This window comes from Pyrus communis, chromosome 2, assembly GCF_041283825.1.
Source record: "Pyrus communis isolate YQ-2024b chromosome 2, ASM4128382v1, whole genome shotgun sequence".
In the NCBI taxonomy this organism is placed as follows: domain Eukaryota; kingdom Viridiplantae; phylum Streptophyta; class Magnoliopsida; order Rosales; family Rosaceae; genus Pyrus; species Pyrus communis.
Window position 1 is genome coordinate 2787741 of NC_142566.1, and position 16698 is coordinate 2804438.

General features: G+C 38.1%; 1 protein-coding gene and 1 pseudogene across 3 annotated transcripts; both read right to left on the reverse strand.

Moving 5' to 3' along the window:
* Positions 1 to 4627: 4627 nt before the first annotated feature.
* SDG25 (SET domain protein 25) lies at positions 4628 to 13280 on the reverse strand. 2 transcript variants are annotated; one of them, XM_068487019.2, is made up of 17 exons: positions 12624 to 13275; positions 12398 to 12514; positions 11424 to 11726; positions 10786 to 11127; positions 10408 to 10707; positions 9779 to 10273; positions 9066 to 9678; positions 8757 to 8885; positions 8227 to 8642; positions 8017 to 8139; positions 7782 to 7862; positions 7172 to 7225; positions 6920 to 7071; positions 6699 to 6740; positions 6555 to 6611; positions 6072 to 6199; positions 4628 to 5851 (listed from the first exon to the last, which is right to left on the reverse strand). In XM_068487019.2, the coding sequence occupies exons 1-14, from the start codon at positions 13038 to 13040 to the stop codon at positions 6719 to 6721; spliced, it is 3564 nt and encodes a 1187-aa protein (XP_068343120.1). In that variant the 5' UTR covers positions 13041 to 13275; the 3' UTR covers positions 4628 to 5851; positions 6072 to 6199; positions 6555 to 6611; positions 6699 to 6718. The 2 variants fall into 2 exon arrangements, with proteins under 2 accessions (XP_068343120.1, XP_068343121.1); XM_068487020.2 differs by lacking the exon at positions 6072 to 6199 and having other exon boundaries at positions 12624 to 13280.
* Positions 13281 to 14347: 1067 nt separating this feature from the next.
* LOC137748778 (low affinity inorganic phosphate transporter 1 pseudogene) lies at positions 14348 to 16385 on the reverse strand (annotated as a pseudogene). The gene has a single exon (XR_015954113.1). The product of XR_015954113.1 is annotated as a low affinity inorganic phosphate transporter 1 pseudogene (transcript).
* Between the last annotated feature and the right edge of the window lie 313 nt (positions 16386 to 16698).

Consider the following 16698-nt stretch of genomic DNA (forward strand, 5'->3'; position numbering starts at 1 on the left):
GATTTGGATCTCAAAAGCCTTTTTTTAATCAATTAATTTTGTTTTTGTTTTTTGTTTAACCATTTGCTCACTCAAATTAATTAGATGGATTATCAAATTAACGATCTCTGTCTCTGTGGTTAAATAATACAATTAATTATCAGCATTTTATTAATTATCTCTAGTTAAGTAAACCATCACCATCTCGCTGACTAATAAACTATTGTTGGAAATTTAATGCGCGACGGGAGTTTGAAAAGGATACGGCTTCTCTGCTCTTAGTTCTCATATACTCTCATTTCCTTTTATTTTATGTAATCACGGTTAAATCACGTCAATATTTTATATTAAATTTTTTATAAAGATAATAAGACAAAAAGCAATAGTAATCTAAAATGTTGACGTGACTCAACCGTGACCGCACAAATAGGAAGGGATGAGAGCGTATGGGAACTGGGAGGGCAGAGAAGCCATGTCTGTTTGAAAATCATGAATGTTTAAAGAACCCTTACAAAAAGCTTGTTTTATTAACATTCCACATATTATTGAATACACCACATATACTTAATACATTTCACGCTTGCTTTTTCAATTAAAATTTATCTTAATACATCACACATACTTTCTCATAATACCCTTACACCCCACACTTTCAAAATACACCACACATTTTTTACATACATCCCACATTTCTACATGTACACCCTACATTTTCTACATACATCCCACACTTTTCTCCATAAACCCCACACTTTTCACGTCTTAGATGCAAATGCATATTTTATTTTTTACTTCTGTATAATCACAAAACAATGAAACCGGTTTTAAAAGATAGAATTTATGTAGAAAATTGACTAAAATGCTTCCATGATTCATTGGATAGAAGAATTTCAGCTCTCGAAAGTTTAAAGCCAATCGAAACTCCTTAACCTGCATAAGCATCTGAGTAGATGCTTTAAGGGTGGGAGTCGATTTCATGCCGATCATCCGGCGTATGACCTACACTGTGAGTGGGGGCACAATCACAAACACGATGGCATGCAGGCTGAAGCACATAACAATAAGATAATTACAAATTAACATATTTAGGCATGTCAATCTTGAGCCACAACCCCAACAAGCAGTAACAGACAGAGGGTGAGAGTGATACATGAATCGACCATACTTTTTTCAAGAGATGTCAATCATATTGTAGTTATAGGCATGCCGATGTCGTTGGAGTCACTAAAATAATAATAAAATATGAAACTTTCGCATTATGTGAAGTTTCCGAAACGTCGATTTCATGTTTCGTCTAAAATAATTTGTTTTAGTCAATGTGTTTGTAGTTTTATTGATTAGGGTTTGTTCTGCAATAGAGAGGGAAAATGATTTTAAGAGTTGAAGAAAATAAATAATCTTGTGACATATGTAAAAAATGATTTGATTTGTGGTGTATTTAATATATTTTTTTTTTAACTTTATGAGGTCAAAATTGTCATTACATAATAAGGTATATGTGTCATTTTATATCAAATTTTAATGTGGAGTGTATTCAACTTTATGTGAGGTGCTAATTAAAAAAAACCTTTTGTAATATGAAAATGACATAATTTTTGTATTTTTATGATTTAAGAATGCGTCTGGTGGTTTAATCGGAGAACGGTTTTTGAGAATGAAACATTAAAAACTTGTCTGGTACCAATATCTAAAATCTCGAACAAAAATATAAATTTGTGTTTAGTAGTAATGGCGATGGTGGTGGTAAAGATGGTGGTTGAGCAGAGTGGTGCTAGTAGTAGTGATGGTTGGCAATAGTGAGGATAATGGGCTGGGAATGTGGTGATGGTGGTGGTAGTGGTGATGGTGGCCATAGTGGTGAAACGGTAAAGATGGTGATGGTGGTATTCGCAGGTGGCAGTAATGGCGTCAGAAGTGTAGATGGAGGTTGGAAATGGTGGCGACGGTGATGGTACTTGTTAGTGAAAGGTGGTGGTGTCAAAGATGATTGCAATTGTGGTGATGATAGTGAGACGGTGGAGAATCTTGTAATGGTGGTGGTGGTGGTAATAGTGCATACATAATTTTATTTCTTATTATACTCTTAACTTTGTTATATAATGTTTATTTTACTTTCTATTTTGAAAATTGTTCTTGAAAAATAGAGGAAACACCAACTTGACATTCTACATGAAGAAAACTTATCCCATTTAATCCTCCAGAAAAATTTCTTACCAGAGATTGAAACTGATAAGTTATCACGAGATGACACCTAGATGCATCACCCATGAAGTAACAAGTATCCATCAAGACTAAATCACAATCTACCTTAATTTGGACAAAATTTGGAAGTCAGCCTCCCTTCCTTCTTTTACATAATATTTGAATCTAGTGAGTTATCAAATCTGAACACCCAACATGGCAGCAGGCATAAGGTCGGTGGCCCATACAAAAATACAGATAAATGATGCATCTAGAACTCGCAAGAGATTAAGGGTTAGGATCATTTGCATCATACAAAGTACAATTATTGACAGCCCTCCTCCTTTATCCGGGCTTGGGACCGGCTGTGTCTAAATAGGAATCAAAACACAGGCGGAGTTATTCAACTCGTACTATATATACATATTAAACACACATGAAAGCAACGTGAACGACAACGGCCTTGTCCTTTGCCCAGTCTGTTTTTTTGAACTCAATTACCTTTTCGACCAATACCGAGAATATCTTAATACTTCAGAGCGCTATAAAATTTGCGTTCACTCAATCAAATGCTAAATTGCACGGTTTATCCTTGTGGTACGTGGTCATATGTTAATGTTACTCAAACTCAGAATTGCAAGGGTAAAATAGTCATTTCAAACAATAGCGACTGCATTAACATACGACCGATACCACAAGGATAAATTTGCGCAACACAACCTTCATTGAACTACTTAGAAGCTCAAAGTGCAAGCCACAACTGCTGCCGGCATTTTTTTATTAGAAGGAAAGATAGAGCTTTAAGCAAAACTCATATTTCTAATTGTTCTTGTATGCCACACATATTTATTTGGTGATTAAAGACATTTTTGGTCCTGTGTTATATTGAGATATCAACTTCGGTTCATGTTTTACAAACATTTTAATCCGTTAACGATCTTGGTCTTCCCGTCAAACTGGCGTTTCGGTACAATCATGCAAGAACTCAAAACTGTAACTACTCCGTTTAATTGAAAATACATGGACCAATATTTAAAAGTGAATGCAAAAAAATACGTAAGGAACAATTGTGTAAATAACCCTTAAAAACTTAAAAGCTTGTTTCACAGAAAAACAAAAACAAATAAAAAAACCAAGATTGATAGCGGATTAAAACACATGGACCAAAATGAAACCTAATCAAAATGCACGGACCAAAAGCGTATATAACCATTCATTTAAAGTATACGGTTGTACACTGGTTTGGTTTGCTTAATTTTTGTTTTAGGGTACAGTACTCATCAAGGACAAACTTGAAAGTTTCTCCATAACTATAGAGTTCATCAAGTCTTTACCTTTTTGCATTGGTAATGAATGAGTTAATGAGATATTCAAGATATTCCTTGGTGTATGTTTTTTGTTGATGATATAGTATTGATAAATAAATGCAGGGGGAGTAAATGCGAAACTTAATCTTTGACGAGAAGTGTTGGAATCTAAAATGCCTAAGTAGGCCAAAAAGAGTACATGGAATGAGTTCGGTGGAAATCGGTCCAAATGAGACAGGGATAAGGATTGAAGATCAAGAAGTACCAAAGAGTAAACACTTTTGGTTATCTTGGATTTATCTAGCAAAATAATGGAGAATTGGATAAAATTTTCAACCATAAAACACAAGCTCGATGGATAAAGTGGAAGAGTGCATCTAGTGTGTTGTGCGACTGTTGTATGCCACTAAAACTCTAGGTAAAATTTTATAGAATGACAATAAGGCCAGCAATGTTTTATGACACATAATATTGGGCAGACAAGCATCAACACCTACAAAAACTGAGTGTAGCGGATATAAAATTGCTTCATTGGATATGTGGGCACGCAAGAAAGGACAGGATTACGAACAAGGATAACCGAGGTAAAGGAGTGGTCGCAATTGAAGATAGGTTTGGACATGTGAAGCGAAAACCCACAGATACTCTGGTTAGAAATGCGATTATGGGATAGAGGCTCAAGGCGAAAGCGGTAGAAGAATACCTAGGAAGACTTAGAAAGAAACTTTAAAAAAAGATATAAAGTACTTGAAGCTAACGGAAGAATTGGAGCAAAACCGAGCTCAGTAGCATTCTAGAATTCATACAGCCGATCCTTTAGTGGGATAAGGCTATGTTACTGTTGTCGTTGGTAAAGTACATTTTACATCATCAAGGTTTGGAGTCGGTTTCAAAATAGGCCACAAGATTTCAATTTTTTTTGTATTGCAGCCTGACGTTTTGACATCCAACCAATTTATACCTTTCATTAGGTTGACCGCTATTAACTAATGACGTGAAATGCGAGACCCACCCCCAAAATGTCCTCTCGGTAGTTTTTGTAGCATGGTTGGTGAGTTGGAGGGCTAGTCCAGCTCTGACACGAGTAGTTAATAGTTTACCACACAGTCAAGTTAACATAAAGTATAAAATGTACACATGTCAAAAGTCCGCGCGCAATGTGAAAAAATTGAAACCCATTCCGATTTAAAACTGACCCCAAACCTCGATGGTGTAAACTGTACTTGGCCTTCTATTTTTTTATAGGCTAGCTCAAATTTTAAGCCAAAGAGAATTGTACTGGTGTTGAAACAAACGTACAACACATTAAAGAGAGACATACCATACAAGAGGGCACAAAACAAAAGACCTCCGCCCAGCTGCGAAAGTTTGATTATCCTAATATTCCTGCAACCATAGAAAAAATAACAACAAATGAAAGCAAAAAAATAAAATTAAAAGTAAATAAAATAAATAAATGGGATGGACAATTCACACATAATTTATACGTTTGCCAATGAAACTATTGGTAAAAAAATAACCAAAAATTGCAAACCAATTAGCCAGAGCATCACGTATTGTTCAGGCTTTTGCTAAATATTATTTAAGGATTCCCGTTAAATGGTAGTAAGTTTGAGTTCTTACTCTCCCACACTTTGCATCTAAAAATTACCAAGCAACCGTCACCGTTCTTATGGTAACGTTATCGGCAACATTCCCACGCTCATGGAACAACTTCTCCACTCCAGTACACAAAATAATGCAGGATCCTACAAGTCACACATCATGCAAACATTCTTCCTAGTTTTGTTACTCGGAATCAAATTGACGGGGTTCACTTAATATAGCAAGGTGATTCGGCAAAGCAAAACCTTCACAAAGATCAAAATTAATAGGAAGATGGTTGCTCAAGATGCATGTCTAACAACTTGTCCATGCCACAAGAGGTACTCCTAGTCCAACTAAGGTGATACTAGATAAATAGGAAGCAAACGATGGATACGGCTTATCCTAATAAACATTATTCTCCCGGTACTCACACGCATATCATAGATCTAAGCGACAGACATTTCTTCAATGCAAAGGTAGTTGAATTTTACCATTAACTATAAACTATCAACATGCGCATTCAAGCCAATATATAGATTAAATTTCTTATCATTAAATAAACTTCAATAATGCATGTTTATACAAGATTTTATGTTCCAAAATTTGTTATGTAAGCAGTAAAACATTTAACCGATTTACAGTTTCTAAAGGGGAGAAACTCATCTGCAACACAGTGAAACCTACAAGAATGCACATGGTTCAGGTATATCTTTGACAAGCAGCCGAAATTCTCATTTGTGTGTGATGTTCACGATGGTCACATCACCCAATCTTTGATGTCAACCGCGGTTCATAACCTGAAAGAGTATCAAACTTGCATCAATTCCCGTTACACATGCTTCTTCAGTTAAAGTAGACTTGTACAAGTCACATTGCAAAACCCAATTTCTTGTTTTTCTTTTGGCACGAAAATGATTATCAAAATATTTAAATCAATGGATACCGTCCATCGAAAACTTATAATGCTAGTGGCACTGTTCATCTTTACTTGAATAAGTTTGTGATTCATAAACATACAATTGATGCTAAACCCAGCCAAAGGGCTCTGCTGTAACTCATCTGTCTTCTTATCTACAGCATCCCGCGTATGCTCATCCAGCATGCCAAGGGGAATGTTTTGTATCATGAAAGAACCATCCCAGCTCCTTCACAAGATTGCATAATTTTTAAAAACCACATTCAAACATTAAACCAATATAATTACATGCCGTATGCAGGCTGCCAACAAATATGACATTTAAAAAAAACAATCTCTCAAGCTTCCTGATCCCTTTTAAGGACCATATGTGGTTATTGAATAATCCTCAAGTAATAATGCCCCAAATGTATAATACAATCCAAACAAGGGGGCAAAGTAAAAGGAATCAATTGTGATCATCAGGCCTTAGAAGATGCATTCACAAAAAACATAAGAGCAAGAAACTGAAATTTAGTGCAACAGCAATTTGGACAAGAGCTGATATGAAGTACAAGAAACTGACGATTAAGAACAAAACATACCTCTGAGAAAGTATACTGCAATGCCAACAACATGCAAGGCATAACTAAATGCGTCGCCTGCAAAAAAACATTGAGTGACAATTTAGCATGAACAGAATCCAATTACAGAACTCCATTGAAGGAAGAATTGTGTAAATTACTTACCAGAGAACTCAAATCACTTCCTAATTCAAAGATCCACGACACCTGAATAAAAGATATGATTCTTAGTAGTATACATAACCATAGGTTATTCTCCAAACCGTTTAGATACAAACTTTATGAACATACAATTAAACAATAATATTTTTCTTGGTAGAAACACAAAGAAGATGAAAAAGACCACAAAATCAAAGAACATGTATTCTTGTAAAAACAAATCTTACTTTTTCGAACCACAGTTGCAAGGAATCTTCTTCTCCTCCAAAGGAAACTTATAATTGTAAGTAATTTCTTCACCAACAGCTATATGCCGTTTTGCGTAAATGAAGATTCGTTTGTGACCATCAACACTGATAACTTTGGTGTAGCAGTTAGGCTGCAAAACAATTTTTGAGGAACAATGACTTCATATCACGAGACCCAAAATCAAAACAACTCTGATACCACATATTTGCATTATAATCTGAAGAAGCTACCTCACAAGAATGGTTTATAAATCTAGCAACTCCTCCACGTTTTGTAGCATCAACCTACACATATTTCAGAAAGAAAATATTAGCCAATCGGTGATAGCTACTTTGCTCCAGTGGTGCACAGCTAACTTTATGAATGGAACAGGAGAAACTAGAGTTGAAGATTAATCCATGCACTGGACAACAACATGCAACAAATATAAGCAGCAAATGAAGAAGCTAGCAGAATGCCCCATTTCTTGAAGCCAATTCATCTATAATAATTGATCTTAAAATTTTTCTTATGAGCTATAAAGCCGTAAAAAAATGCCAAGTTCCATGCTATAGGAAATGAAATCGACGAAGCCAAAAGTTCCCTGACCAGGTCCCAGCCTACAAAGTATTAAATAAGAGAAATGCTTCAGGGAAATTGCTTCTATGCAAATATCACACACTCCCAAAAGATGTGTTATTCTCATTAGGTCACAGATCATGTGGTCATCAAATTCAATATATTCATAGAAAAATAATGTTCCATGCTATATGCTACAAGTAGCTCAATTATGGACCTGAATTAAAAGAAAACAAGAAAAGAAAATCATTAAAACCAAATTCTTAGTGTTGATTCACTAACCACATAACCATCATCAAGCCTAAAAAGATAACTGCTGCCAATTCCTATCTTCTCGTAATGACGCTCACGGATATCAGATATCTGCAAAGTCACAAACTAAAGTAATTAATGTACATATAAAAGGGACACCCCATCCTCAACTGGAAAAGGTAAAAAAGAAGGAAAACACACACACACACACACACAACTAACCAAACATTCTATTGATGAAACAATTATAGTCCAGTAAATATACCCTGGGACGAATCAGTTCTCCAACATATTCAATAACAAAGTCTTCTGCCTCAATTGGCTCCAATGCAACAAGACCCCAATCATGTATCTTGCTTTTTTGGAATTGTAGAAGCTTTTTCCTCGCCTAACAGTACCATGTAATAGTTTATCAGAATTATGTTCAGAAAGGCATATATATGTTATCCAAGAAATGATTTCATTCAGAAATCACCTTTAATTGAGTAGCTTTCAGAAGGTCAGCCCCATCAGCAGCAGCAGCAAGATTGCGCATCTTCACCCTATTTGTTCTTGCAGAAAGACCCTTGCCATTTGACCACTGTGATGTATTAATATCAGAACGTTGATACTCAGCATTAACATATTTAATTCCCCTAACACGGGCTCTTTCAGCAGGACTTGCGTTTTGTGACCATCTATGCCATTCCCAGCCATTAATGGACGCCCGGGCGCATCCAGAAGATTTAGGGCAAGGATTTAGTTTCTTGGATTTACTGGACTGTATATTTCTAGCTGCAACTGGCTTACATGCCGCTTTCTTGGGAGCAACATTGGCTACTTTCAAGATCTTTTCAGGACTTGACAAATCATCCATTGGGCGATACCTTTTCAGCTTTGGTGGTTTAGTTACTGTATGCAAAACCACAAATACAGAGAAAGAATAACATAGCAAAGAGTTAAATTAATAATATTATATACAAATAAATAAAAATTGCATGTGCGAATGAGTGAAAGGACACTTACAAGGCTCTCCTATAAGCCTAACATCATGACCATTGCTATTCACAACTTTCTCAACATTATTGTGGTCCCCTACGTGAGCTGAAACCATCTTTTTACTAGGTTTAGGAGTGCATTCCATGGGCTCACTACCTGGATAAAACAGTTCATATCCCTAATTATCAGAGAAATTCCATTCTGAGCGATAAACCGACAGGAAGCATATGATATTGAAACAAAAAAGAAAAAGAAAAGGAAACTATATCCTGTTCAACAAACTAGAAACGCCAATTAACTCGCAACACAAATATACATGTGAGGGAAACGGCATACTTTTCACTGCATGGGAAACCTTCAATAGTTTGCTGCTACTGGAATTCTTAGCAATGGCTTGCAAAGATGTGGCGCCAACAGACGATTCAGTTTGGGGTTTGCTTTGGCTTCTCTTCTTAGGAATCACAGGAGCAATTTTTAGTTCTGCTTTCTCAGGCATACCTCCAGCTTGCAAAGACATGGTGCCACTATACAATTCGGTTTGGGATTTACTTTGTCTTTGCTTCTTAGGAATCACAGTAGAAAATTTTAGTTCAGTTTTCTCAGGCACATCTCCAGCTTGCAAATATGTGGATCCAACATGTGATTCAGTTTGGGATTTGCATTGTCTTCTCTTCTTAGGAATCACAGTAGCAATTTTTAGCTCTGATTTCTCAGGCACATCTCCAGTAACATGTAATTTCTTTGACTTTTCCACTATTTCATTCCGTAACCCAGTATCACCTAAAGTTACATGCGGTGAAGACCCTGACTTTTTCAGCAACAACTTCTTGCGGTGATATGTATATTTACCAATCACTGGAGAAAGTCCTGCGGTGCCAGAATTGTCACAATGCTTTGATTCTTTCTCATGTTTTTCGACATGGTCTTTATTCCTAGTAAATGCTTTTTCCTGCACCAAAAGAAATAGTAAATATTAACTAAAAGGTTAGGGAATTCTAGTTATAATAATTCATAGAAAGAGATGAGTGCCGAAGGCACCAGCAGTGTACCTTATAAGCATGGGTCTTCTTTGAAGTGCGCCATGATGCAAGAAACTGTTGAAGAGAACAGTCAATAAACAATGATTTCCAATCTCTAATGACATAATCATGCAGTTTTCTCCGGCACATTGCTGTGGCAGTATATTCTCCAATCTTAGGAATACATTCATCTGACTTTGAAGGTCGGAATTTGCAAGTGCGTGATGGCACAACAGCTTTAGCTTTGTCTACAAGTCCAGGGGGCAATGGCTCATTTATTTCTTGGTCAACAGACATATCATCTATATGAGAACATAATTCCTTAAAAGCATTTTCCAACAAATTGGACATCTGAATTTCAGGTACAGAATGATCAACAGGCTGTGCTACTTGCGATGGAGATTGGGGGGATACATCAGATGGATTCATCTCTGTAGATTTTGTCCTTGAAATCCTCAATTCATCACATGAGTCTGAAGATCCACCAAAGCTATTGCTGGGACACATAGAAGAGCCGACATTCTCCTGCAGCAACAATTATGTTACTCTAACATACTGAAATGATCATAAATTGAACATATACGAGCTAGTACAGATATCACTAAAATGTTACAGTAAAACAGAAGGGGGAGGGAAAATTGATTGAATCTCTAGATCACCTTCATTAAATTTTCTTGTTTAGACGAAGTAACTAATTTCCCGACCTCCTCATCAACAAAAGATCCAACAAACTCAGTCAAAGCATTCTTTGCAGACAACTGGAGCTCGTTTTCTACATATTCTACAATGCAGTTCATGTCTTCATATGGGGGACTTATCTGTTTAGATGAATTTCCTCCATTAAGATCCAATGAAGAGATAATTGATGGATGTGCATGATCAACTAATTCCTTTGCCATGACTTCAAAACCAGGTGGGTAATCACCATCATAAGCATCAGATTCATACCTGGGTAGTAACTGCATGACCAAATAGGACATTAACAAACATTAAATAACTTATTAAATGAAAAAAACTAAAGCATGCAAAAGACCTACAGCTTCATGAGGTAACTTATCAATCTTCTCAGGATCTTCACTAGAAGGTATCCTCCACACTGGAGAACCAGACCAAAGTTTCCTCCTCCTCCAAGATGAGGAGTACTCTGCCACTGAATCATAGAAAACAGCATTCCACATGACTTGCATGCAATAATCAAAAAGCATTCTACAAACAACTGTATACGACTCCCAAAAGTTTTCAATGCTTCCAATAGATTTCATGCTTAATGGAGGTTTGCTGCAATCTTGAATGATACATGTCTCATCCGCAACAGAGTCGGAAGCTGCTGCCTCACACAAAACAGCAGCACAGTTCTTCATATCTCCAGCAATCTCAGACTGTTGACACAAAAAAATTATTATCTCATAAAGCAAAGAAAAAGTGTTTGGAGTACTTTTGGCATGTCAAAAGCACTTTTAGATAACCAAAACTGTTTTTTGTAGTGTTTGGTTGAAATAGCAAAAGGTGATATTAGGATCAGGAAGCAGTTTTAGTTCCCTTCCACTTTGATTTTTAATGAAATATTTTATGAGCCACTAAAGCACTACCAAACAGATCAAATCCACTCAGACAACATGTAACAGGCTTTAAAGTAAGAGAATTAGTAGTCTGCTTTTGGATTTGTATGCATTACCGTTTTGCTATACGAGGAACAAGCCTTCACACCCTGATTAACCCTTTGAGTTTTTTTTGTGGTAAAAAACTCATTAATGACATTGCTGATAATCTCATCTAAGACAACCCTGCGAGCTGCCTTCAAAATTCCATGGTGCAGTTGGCTAGAAACTGCCTCAGAAATTTCAGATATAAAGCTTACAGAAGACCCAGTGCCATTACTTTTGGCATCAGAGTTGGCGACAGTTTCAGTTCCAGGTTTCCATGCATTTGCAACAGATAGTAGGGTGAAGGGTGCACATTTATTCTCAACATGATAAATCTGCGAAAAACAAGTTGACACCAGAGTCAGAAGCATCATAAAAAATTTCAACAGCAGGCTCATAGAAAATCCATGCTATATTAAATATAGAAGACCTAGCAAATTCTGTATACTCCATGATTCTAGACACATAAACTTCCATCACTTCATAAAGTAATTGGCAAACACCTTGCACTGCAGCGGGCCCAAATCTGTCCCAGAAGTAGCAAGAGAGAGAAACACCACACACGTTAAGCCCTTTTGTTGAAAGTGGGTTTTACAGACGATGAAACAGTTCGAGGACATCTACCTCTCACAATATAAAGGTAATTAACACTGAACATAAGAAATCAAGTATGCACCAGAGACATCCGTTAGAAAGAAGCTTGAATCGACATCATATGCAGCTATTAACTTTCTGAAATGTCTGTTCTTTTCAGTTTTTCTTATTCGATAAGGCTTCGTAGGCTCCTGAATTGATTGTTCTAAGTTCTAAATAAACCAGCATAATAATGGAAAACCATCCAGTCATGATGTCGAAACAGTAGCATTTGTTGTAAACCCGACCTCACCAAAATTCACCAAGTTCAATTCTTGGACAAATGTGATATTCTACGACTAAAATGCCAATTCGATTTTTGATAACGAACATACACATCACACCATCATCACATTAGGGGCTCAAATCTTACCATGACTGAATCCTGAAGATATCCATATCGATACCACGAGTATAAATCATAAAGAGTATGCGGCCCGCGTTTGTGCCCTTCACCATCCACATACAACCAACAAGACTCTTCATTTGGCTGCATACATACAGAGCAACAAAGGGAAAAAAGAAACTAATAAGACATTAATCAAAAGAACACATACGCTCAACTTTTCGACCCGAACAAAAGAACCAACTATAAGTACCAGTGACATGGGCTGATTGGAATTGGCATGGAAAGTAGAATTGAACTGGGAACCGGGATAAACAACAGGAGCAGGTGAAGGTGTCGGTCCAGGAGCAGGTGTGTCGCGGATAGGCAAATCGCCGCCGTGAGAAGTTGCAAAAGAATCGGTGGGTGTGGGTGTGGGTGTGGATGCGGCGGTTGAGATGCCAATAGAGAGATACGCGAACCCAGTGGCGACATGATCAGGAAACTGCTTGAAGTACTTCAATGGAACTGGGGCGATCAAGGTGCCATTGACCAGAGGGTACACAGGAAGCTCATCGGGGAGGAACCCAGAGGATAAACCCTCATACAATTGCTCTTGAATGTACGGACCGCACATTTGTCCGACTTCATTGACGTACATCCATCCGCTCGCAACGAAAGGTTGAGGCATATATACCAAACATCAAAGTCCCCCAGCAGCAAACACATACAATCAGAAGAAAGAACGACTGCAATCTGAACAGATGAGGAGGGAGAGGGGGAGAGGGAGAGAGAGAGAGGGGGACACAGGCGGCACGGCGTGATGGAGAGGAAATTAGGGATCGAGACTTTCTGAAGGGAATTGGATTTTACGGTACCAAAGAGGAAAAATAAGGCTGGCGAAAAAATAAAAAATTGTATTTGACGAACTGGTCTAGGGTAGTATTTGCCCCTTTAAATTCGTCTTGGGCCGTGCGGGCAGGGCCGAAATATACTTTAACATATAATTGAAGAATGAGATTAGTTACACCTAGTAAACGAGATTGTATAATCATAGAGATTGAATTTTTTACGAACGTCTTAACTTGAAGGCCTTTGATCCTATTTATAGGCAATTAAGAAGGAGTAATCTTGATCATATCACTAAGTGGAAGTAGGGGTAGATCAGTCATTTGACGTTGATAATAACTGCAGTTCGTTGCTGGTGCCCTTATGCTGAGATTTACTGGGAATCACACGATTATTGTGATGACATTAGCTTGTCTGGTGATGCATCATTTCAGGAGGTGAGAGATTTCGGGGTCTAGTTGCCCACACTTTAGGGAGGATCGAGTATGAATTCTTGGGTGTAGCAGGACATGGACATCCCGAACCCTAGAAGACTATCCTAAGTTGGTGAGCCAGTGTCGCACACCTTTCATAAATAAAATTAGATTAACCCCATAGCAGGCCTTATTTTTATCTATGACTAACAAATTGATTTTGTACTGACGTATTCGTTTTACAAGGAATTGGACTTTGAATCTATGTTTATCTAAAGAGGTTAAACCAATTTTCCTTACCCCCTCTTCTTTTCGTTTCTATGGGCACTTTTGTTTTGTACTAACACTTATGAATTTACTTTTAGATGGTAATTGTATTAAATACACGTAAGTATTTTTCAACATTTATAGCCATATGAAACTTTTATATAGTTCACCCCCTTCAAATTCCTCCACCTGTTTTGGAACCAAATATAAACGACCAGTTATTGTTGTTGGTTAAAAACTTGTTTAGATTTCTTTGATTTGATGAAACCTCTGGCATTATTTCTCAGGAATTCGAAAATGGTCTTCAAATTTTTTGGTGCTTTAGTTCATGTTTTGTTTTTTCGAAAGCAATATACTAAGGTGGTAGCAACCATGGTCGCTATCCTTTCACGCCCAACCACAAATCCTCCCTCGTATTTAGAGGAGTCACGGCCAGCATAGCTTGACGGGGGGCCATCTTCCACCTGAGTGACACTTCACAAGAGATGTATTCAATAAACGCGGTACAAATAATTCTAGTTTAGTAAGTTAAAGTTGCGCATACGAGTGATACTACACAACTTCAGGGGCTGCAATCTACATAGGACATAGGCGAGCCTGAGTTGGGCTCCAAGTATTCTAAGATTTCTAATGAAACTAGCAACTACATGTCTTAATTTTGCACTGCATATTGTAACCCTACATAACCAACACTGAACTTGTCATGTAAAGCTTTATATATAGAAATGGCTGTCCCCATCCGCGGAGTCTGGACCAAGTTGCGTGGTGAAACCAGGATCTCGTACCATTCTTACTCAGTCTCACCACTCAACTCCTCGAGTGATTTTCCCTTTGGTTCAGGCACCAACAGTGTAAACAGCATGCCAAAGAAGTTGATGGTGGCAAGCATAATAAGAGAATTCTTCATACCAATACCAGGTGGGTACCCTGCCTCTGTCTTCGCTGGGTTCGTGCTTTGTGCAGCATATAAGAACCCGAAGCCGCCTACTATAGCTCCAGCCTTTCCTGCTGCAGCTGATATTCCATGACAAGTAGACCTCAACCTCGCTGGGAAGATTTCTGCTGGCACAACAAAGGTAGTGGCATTGGGTCCAAAATTGGAGAAGAAAAACGTAAGGGAGTACAATACCACAAACCCTATTCTGTTCGGTTTCAAAGTCCAATGATGGTAAGGAATTGCAAGGGCAAACATGAATACTGTCATGAAAAAGAAACCCATTAATTGGATCGCAAACCTTCCAATCCGATCGATGAATGCCACCGTGAACCAATACCCCGGAACAAGACTGCACAATGCTGTAAGTGTTTGTGCCCTTGCAATTGTGTAGAGCTCTTCAATACCGTTCATGGTTTCTGTGGCTGGAATCCACCCGATTGCGCTGAATATGTCCTTTTGGAAAAGATTCTGGCTGTAGTACGCTATGTCAAATAAGAACCAAGTGGTGGTGGTACCAAGGAGGTGAAGCCCGTGTCGGCGAGCAAATTCCTTGGTGAACAAGCCAAATGTGTTGTCCGAATCTTCCTTGACATTAACCTCTTCGGCTTCGAGGCTCACTTGTAACACCTTGGACATGTCCGATGCAGCTTGTTTTGCATTACGGGCAACAAGGGCGGTGTACCGAGCTGTCTCTGGCATTTTCAATCGCCAGAAATAAGTAAGAGCAGCAGGGATGGCTCCAAACATCAAAATAATACGCCAAACATAATCCGCTTGAGGAACAAGAGAAGCATTTGGATCGACGGAGTAAGGGGGTGCCTTGTATGCGCGATCAAACGCGCTTGAAACAACTATAGAAACAATCCCAGCAGCCAGAATTCCGAACCCCTGCATGGCAAACACAGCAGCGATGAAGGCGCCACGAGTCTTTTTGTTAGCGTATTCGGACATGATCGTAGCTGAAAGGGGATAGTCACCACCAATCCCGAAACCAAGCCAGAAGCGAAAGAAACAAAGCGTTGCCATGACACCCTCCGGCGAAGATCCAAAAGAGAGCCCCGAAGCAATAGAGCTGAACACCATCAGCATGAGAGTTATGCCGTAAACTTTCTTCCGGCCTAACTTGTCACCAAGCCATCCAAAGCAGAGTTGTCCGGCCAAAGTGCCGCAGAGGGCAACGCCACTTACAGCGGCGGAGACGTTGGGAGGCAACGTGCCGGGCTTCGCTGCGCCTTGCTTCGTGTAGTATATACGACCGAGGAGCTTGATGACGAAGGAGATGGAGAAGAGATCGTAGGCGTCTGTGAAAAATCCCATTCCGGCTATGATGATTGCTGTGAAATGGTACCATTGGGTCTTGGCAACGTCAAGTGCATTAAGCACTGCCGCTTGCTTATCTCTGGCCATAAATTAACAGCTAAATCTTATAGCTAATGCTAATTAATTAGTTGTAATCATAGCAATTACACAAAGTGTGCTGCAAAACGAAAGACGATGGTTAGTTGCAGCTTGCAACTGTGTTTCTTTCTTAGAGAGAGAGAGATTTGAATTTTTTTTTATTTGCAGTTGAGAAGATTCATGACCATGGATACTGAATGCCATTTATATAAAAGACAATAAAAGATTTTTTTGACTAATCTACCAAATTAACATAATTTATTTAAATATGTCGAAAATACATCATCAAATATTATAATATAATTAATTAGATTTTTTTTAAGTATTTAATCACTTGTATTACGACACTTTGCACACAAAACCGTGTTCCCGACTGAAAGAATCTGCATCATATCATTCATTCTACCACTAGCAAAATGCCAAGTGTAAAAAATAAAATCACAGCAAACCATCGATGGGGTTGAATCTGCGTATGTTTAATTGCT

Excerpts from the sequence above, each read along its gene's own strand:
- SDG25 (XM_068487020.2), bottom strand. The coding sequence starts at position 13,040 with ATGCCTCAACCTTTCGTTGCGAGCGGATGGATGTACGTCAATGAAGTC. Across the intron at positions 12,515-12,623 it reads CCAATCAGCCCATGTCACTG|CCAAATGAAGAGTCTTGTTG; the intron begins GTACTTATAGTT and ends GTATGTATGCAG. Across the intron at positions 10,708-10,785 it reads ATAAGTTACCTCATGAAGCT|TTACTACCCAGGTATGAATC; the intron begins GTAGGTCTTTTG and ends TTGGTCATGCAG.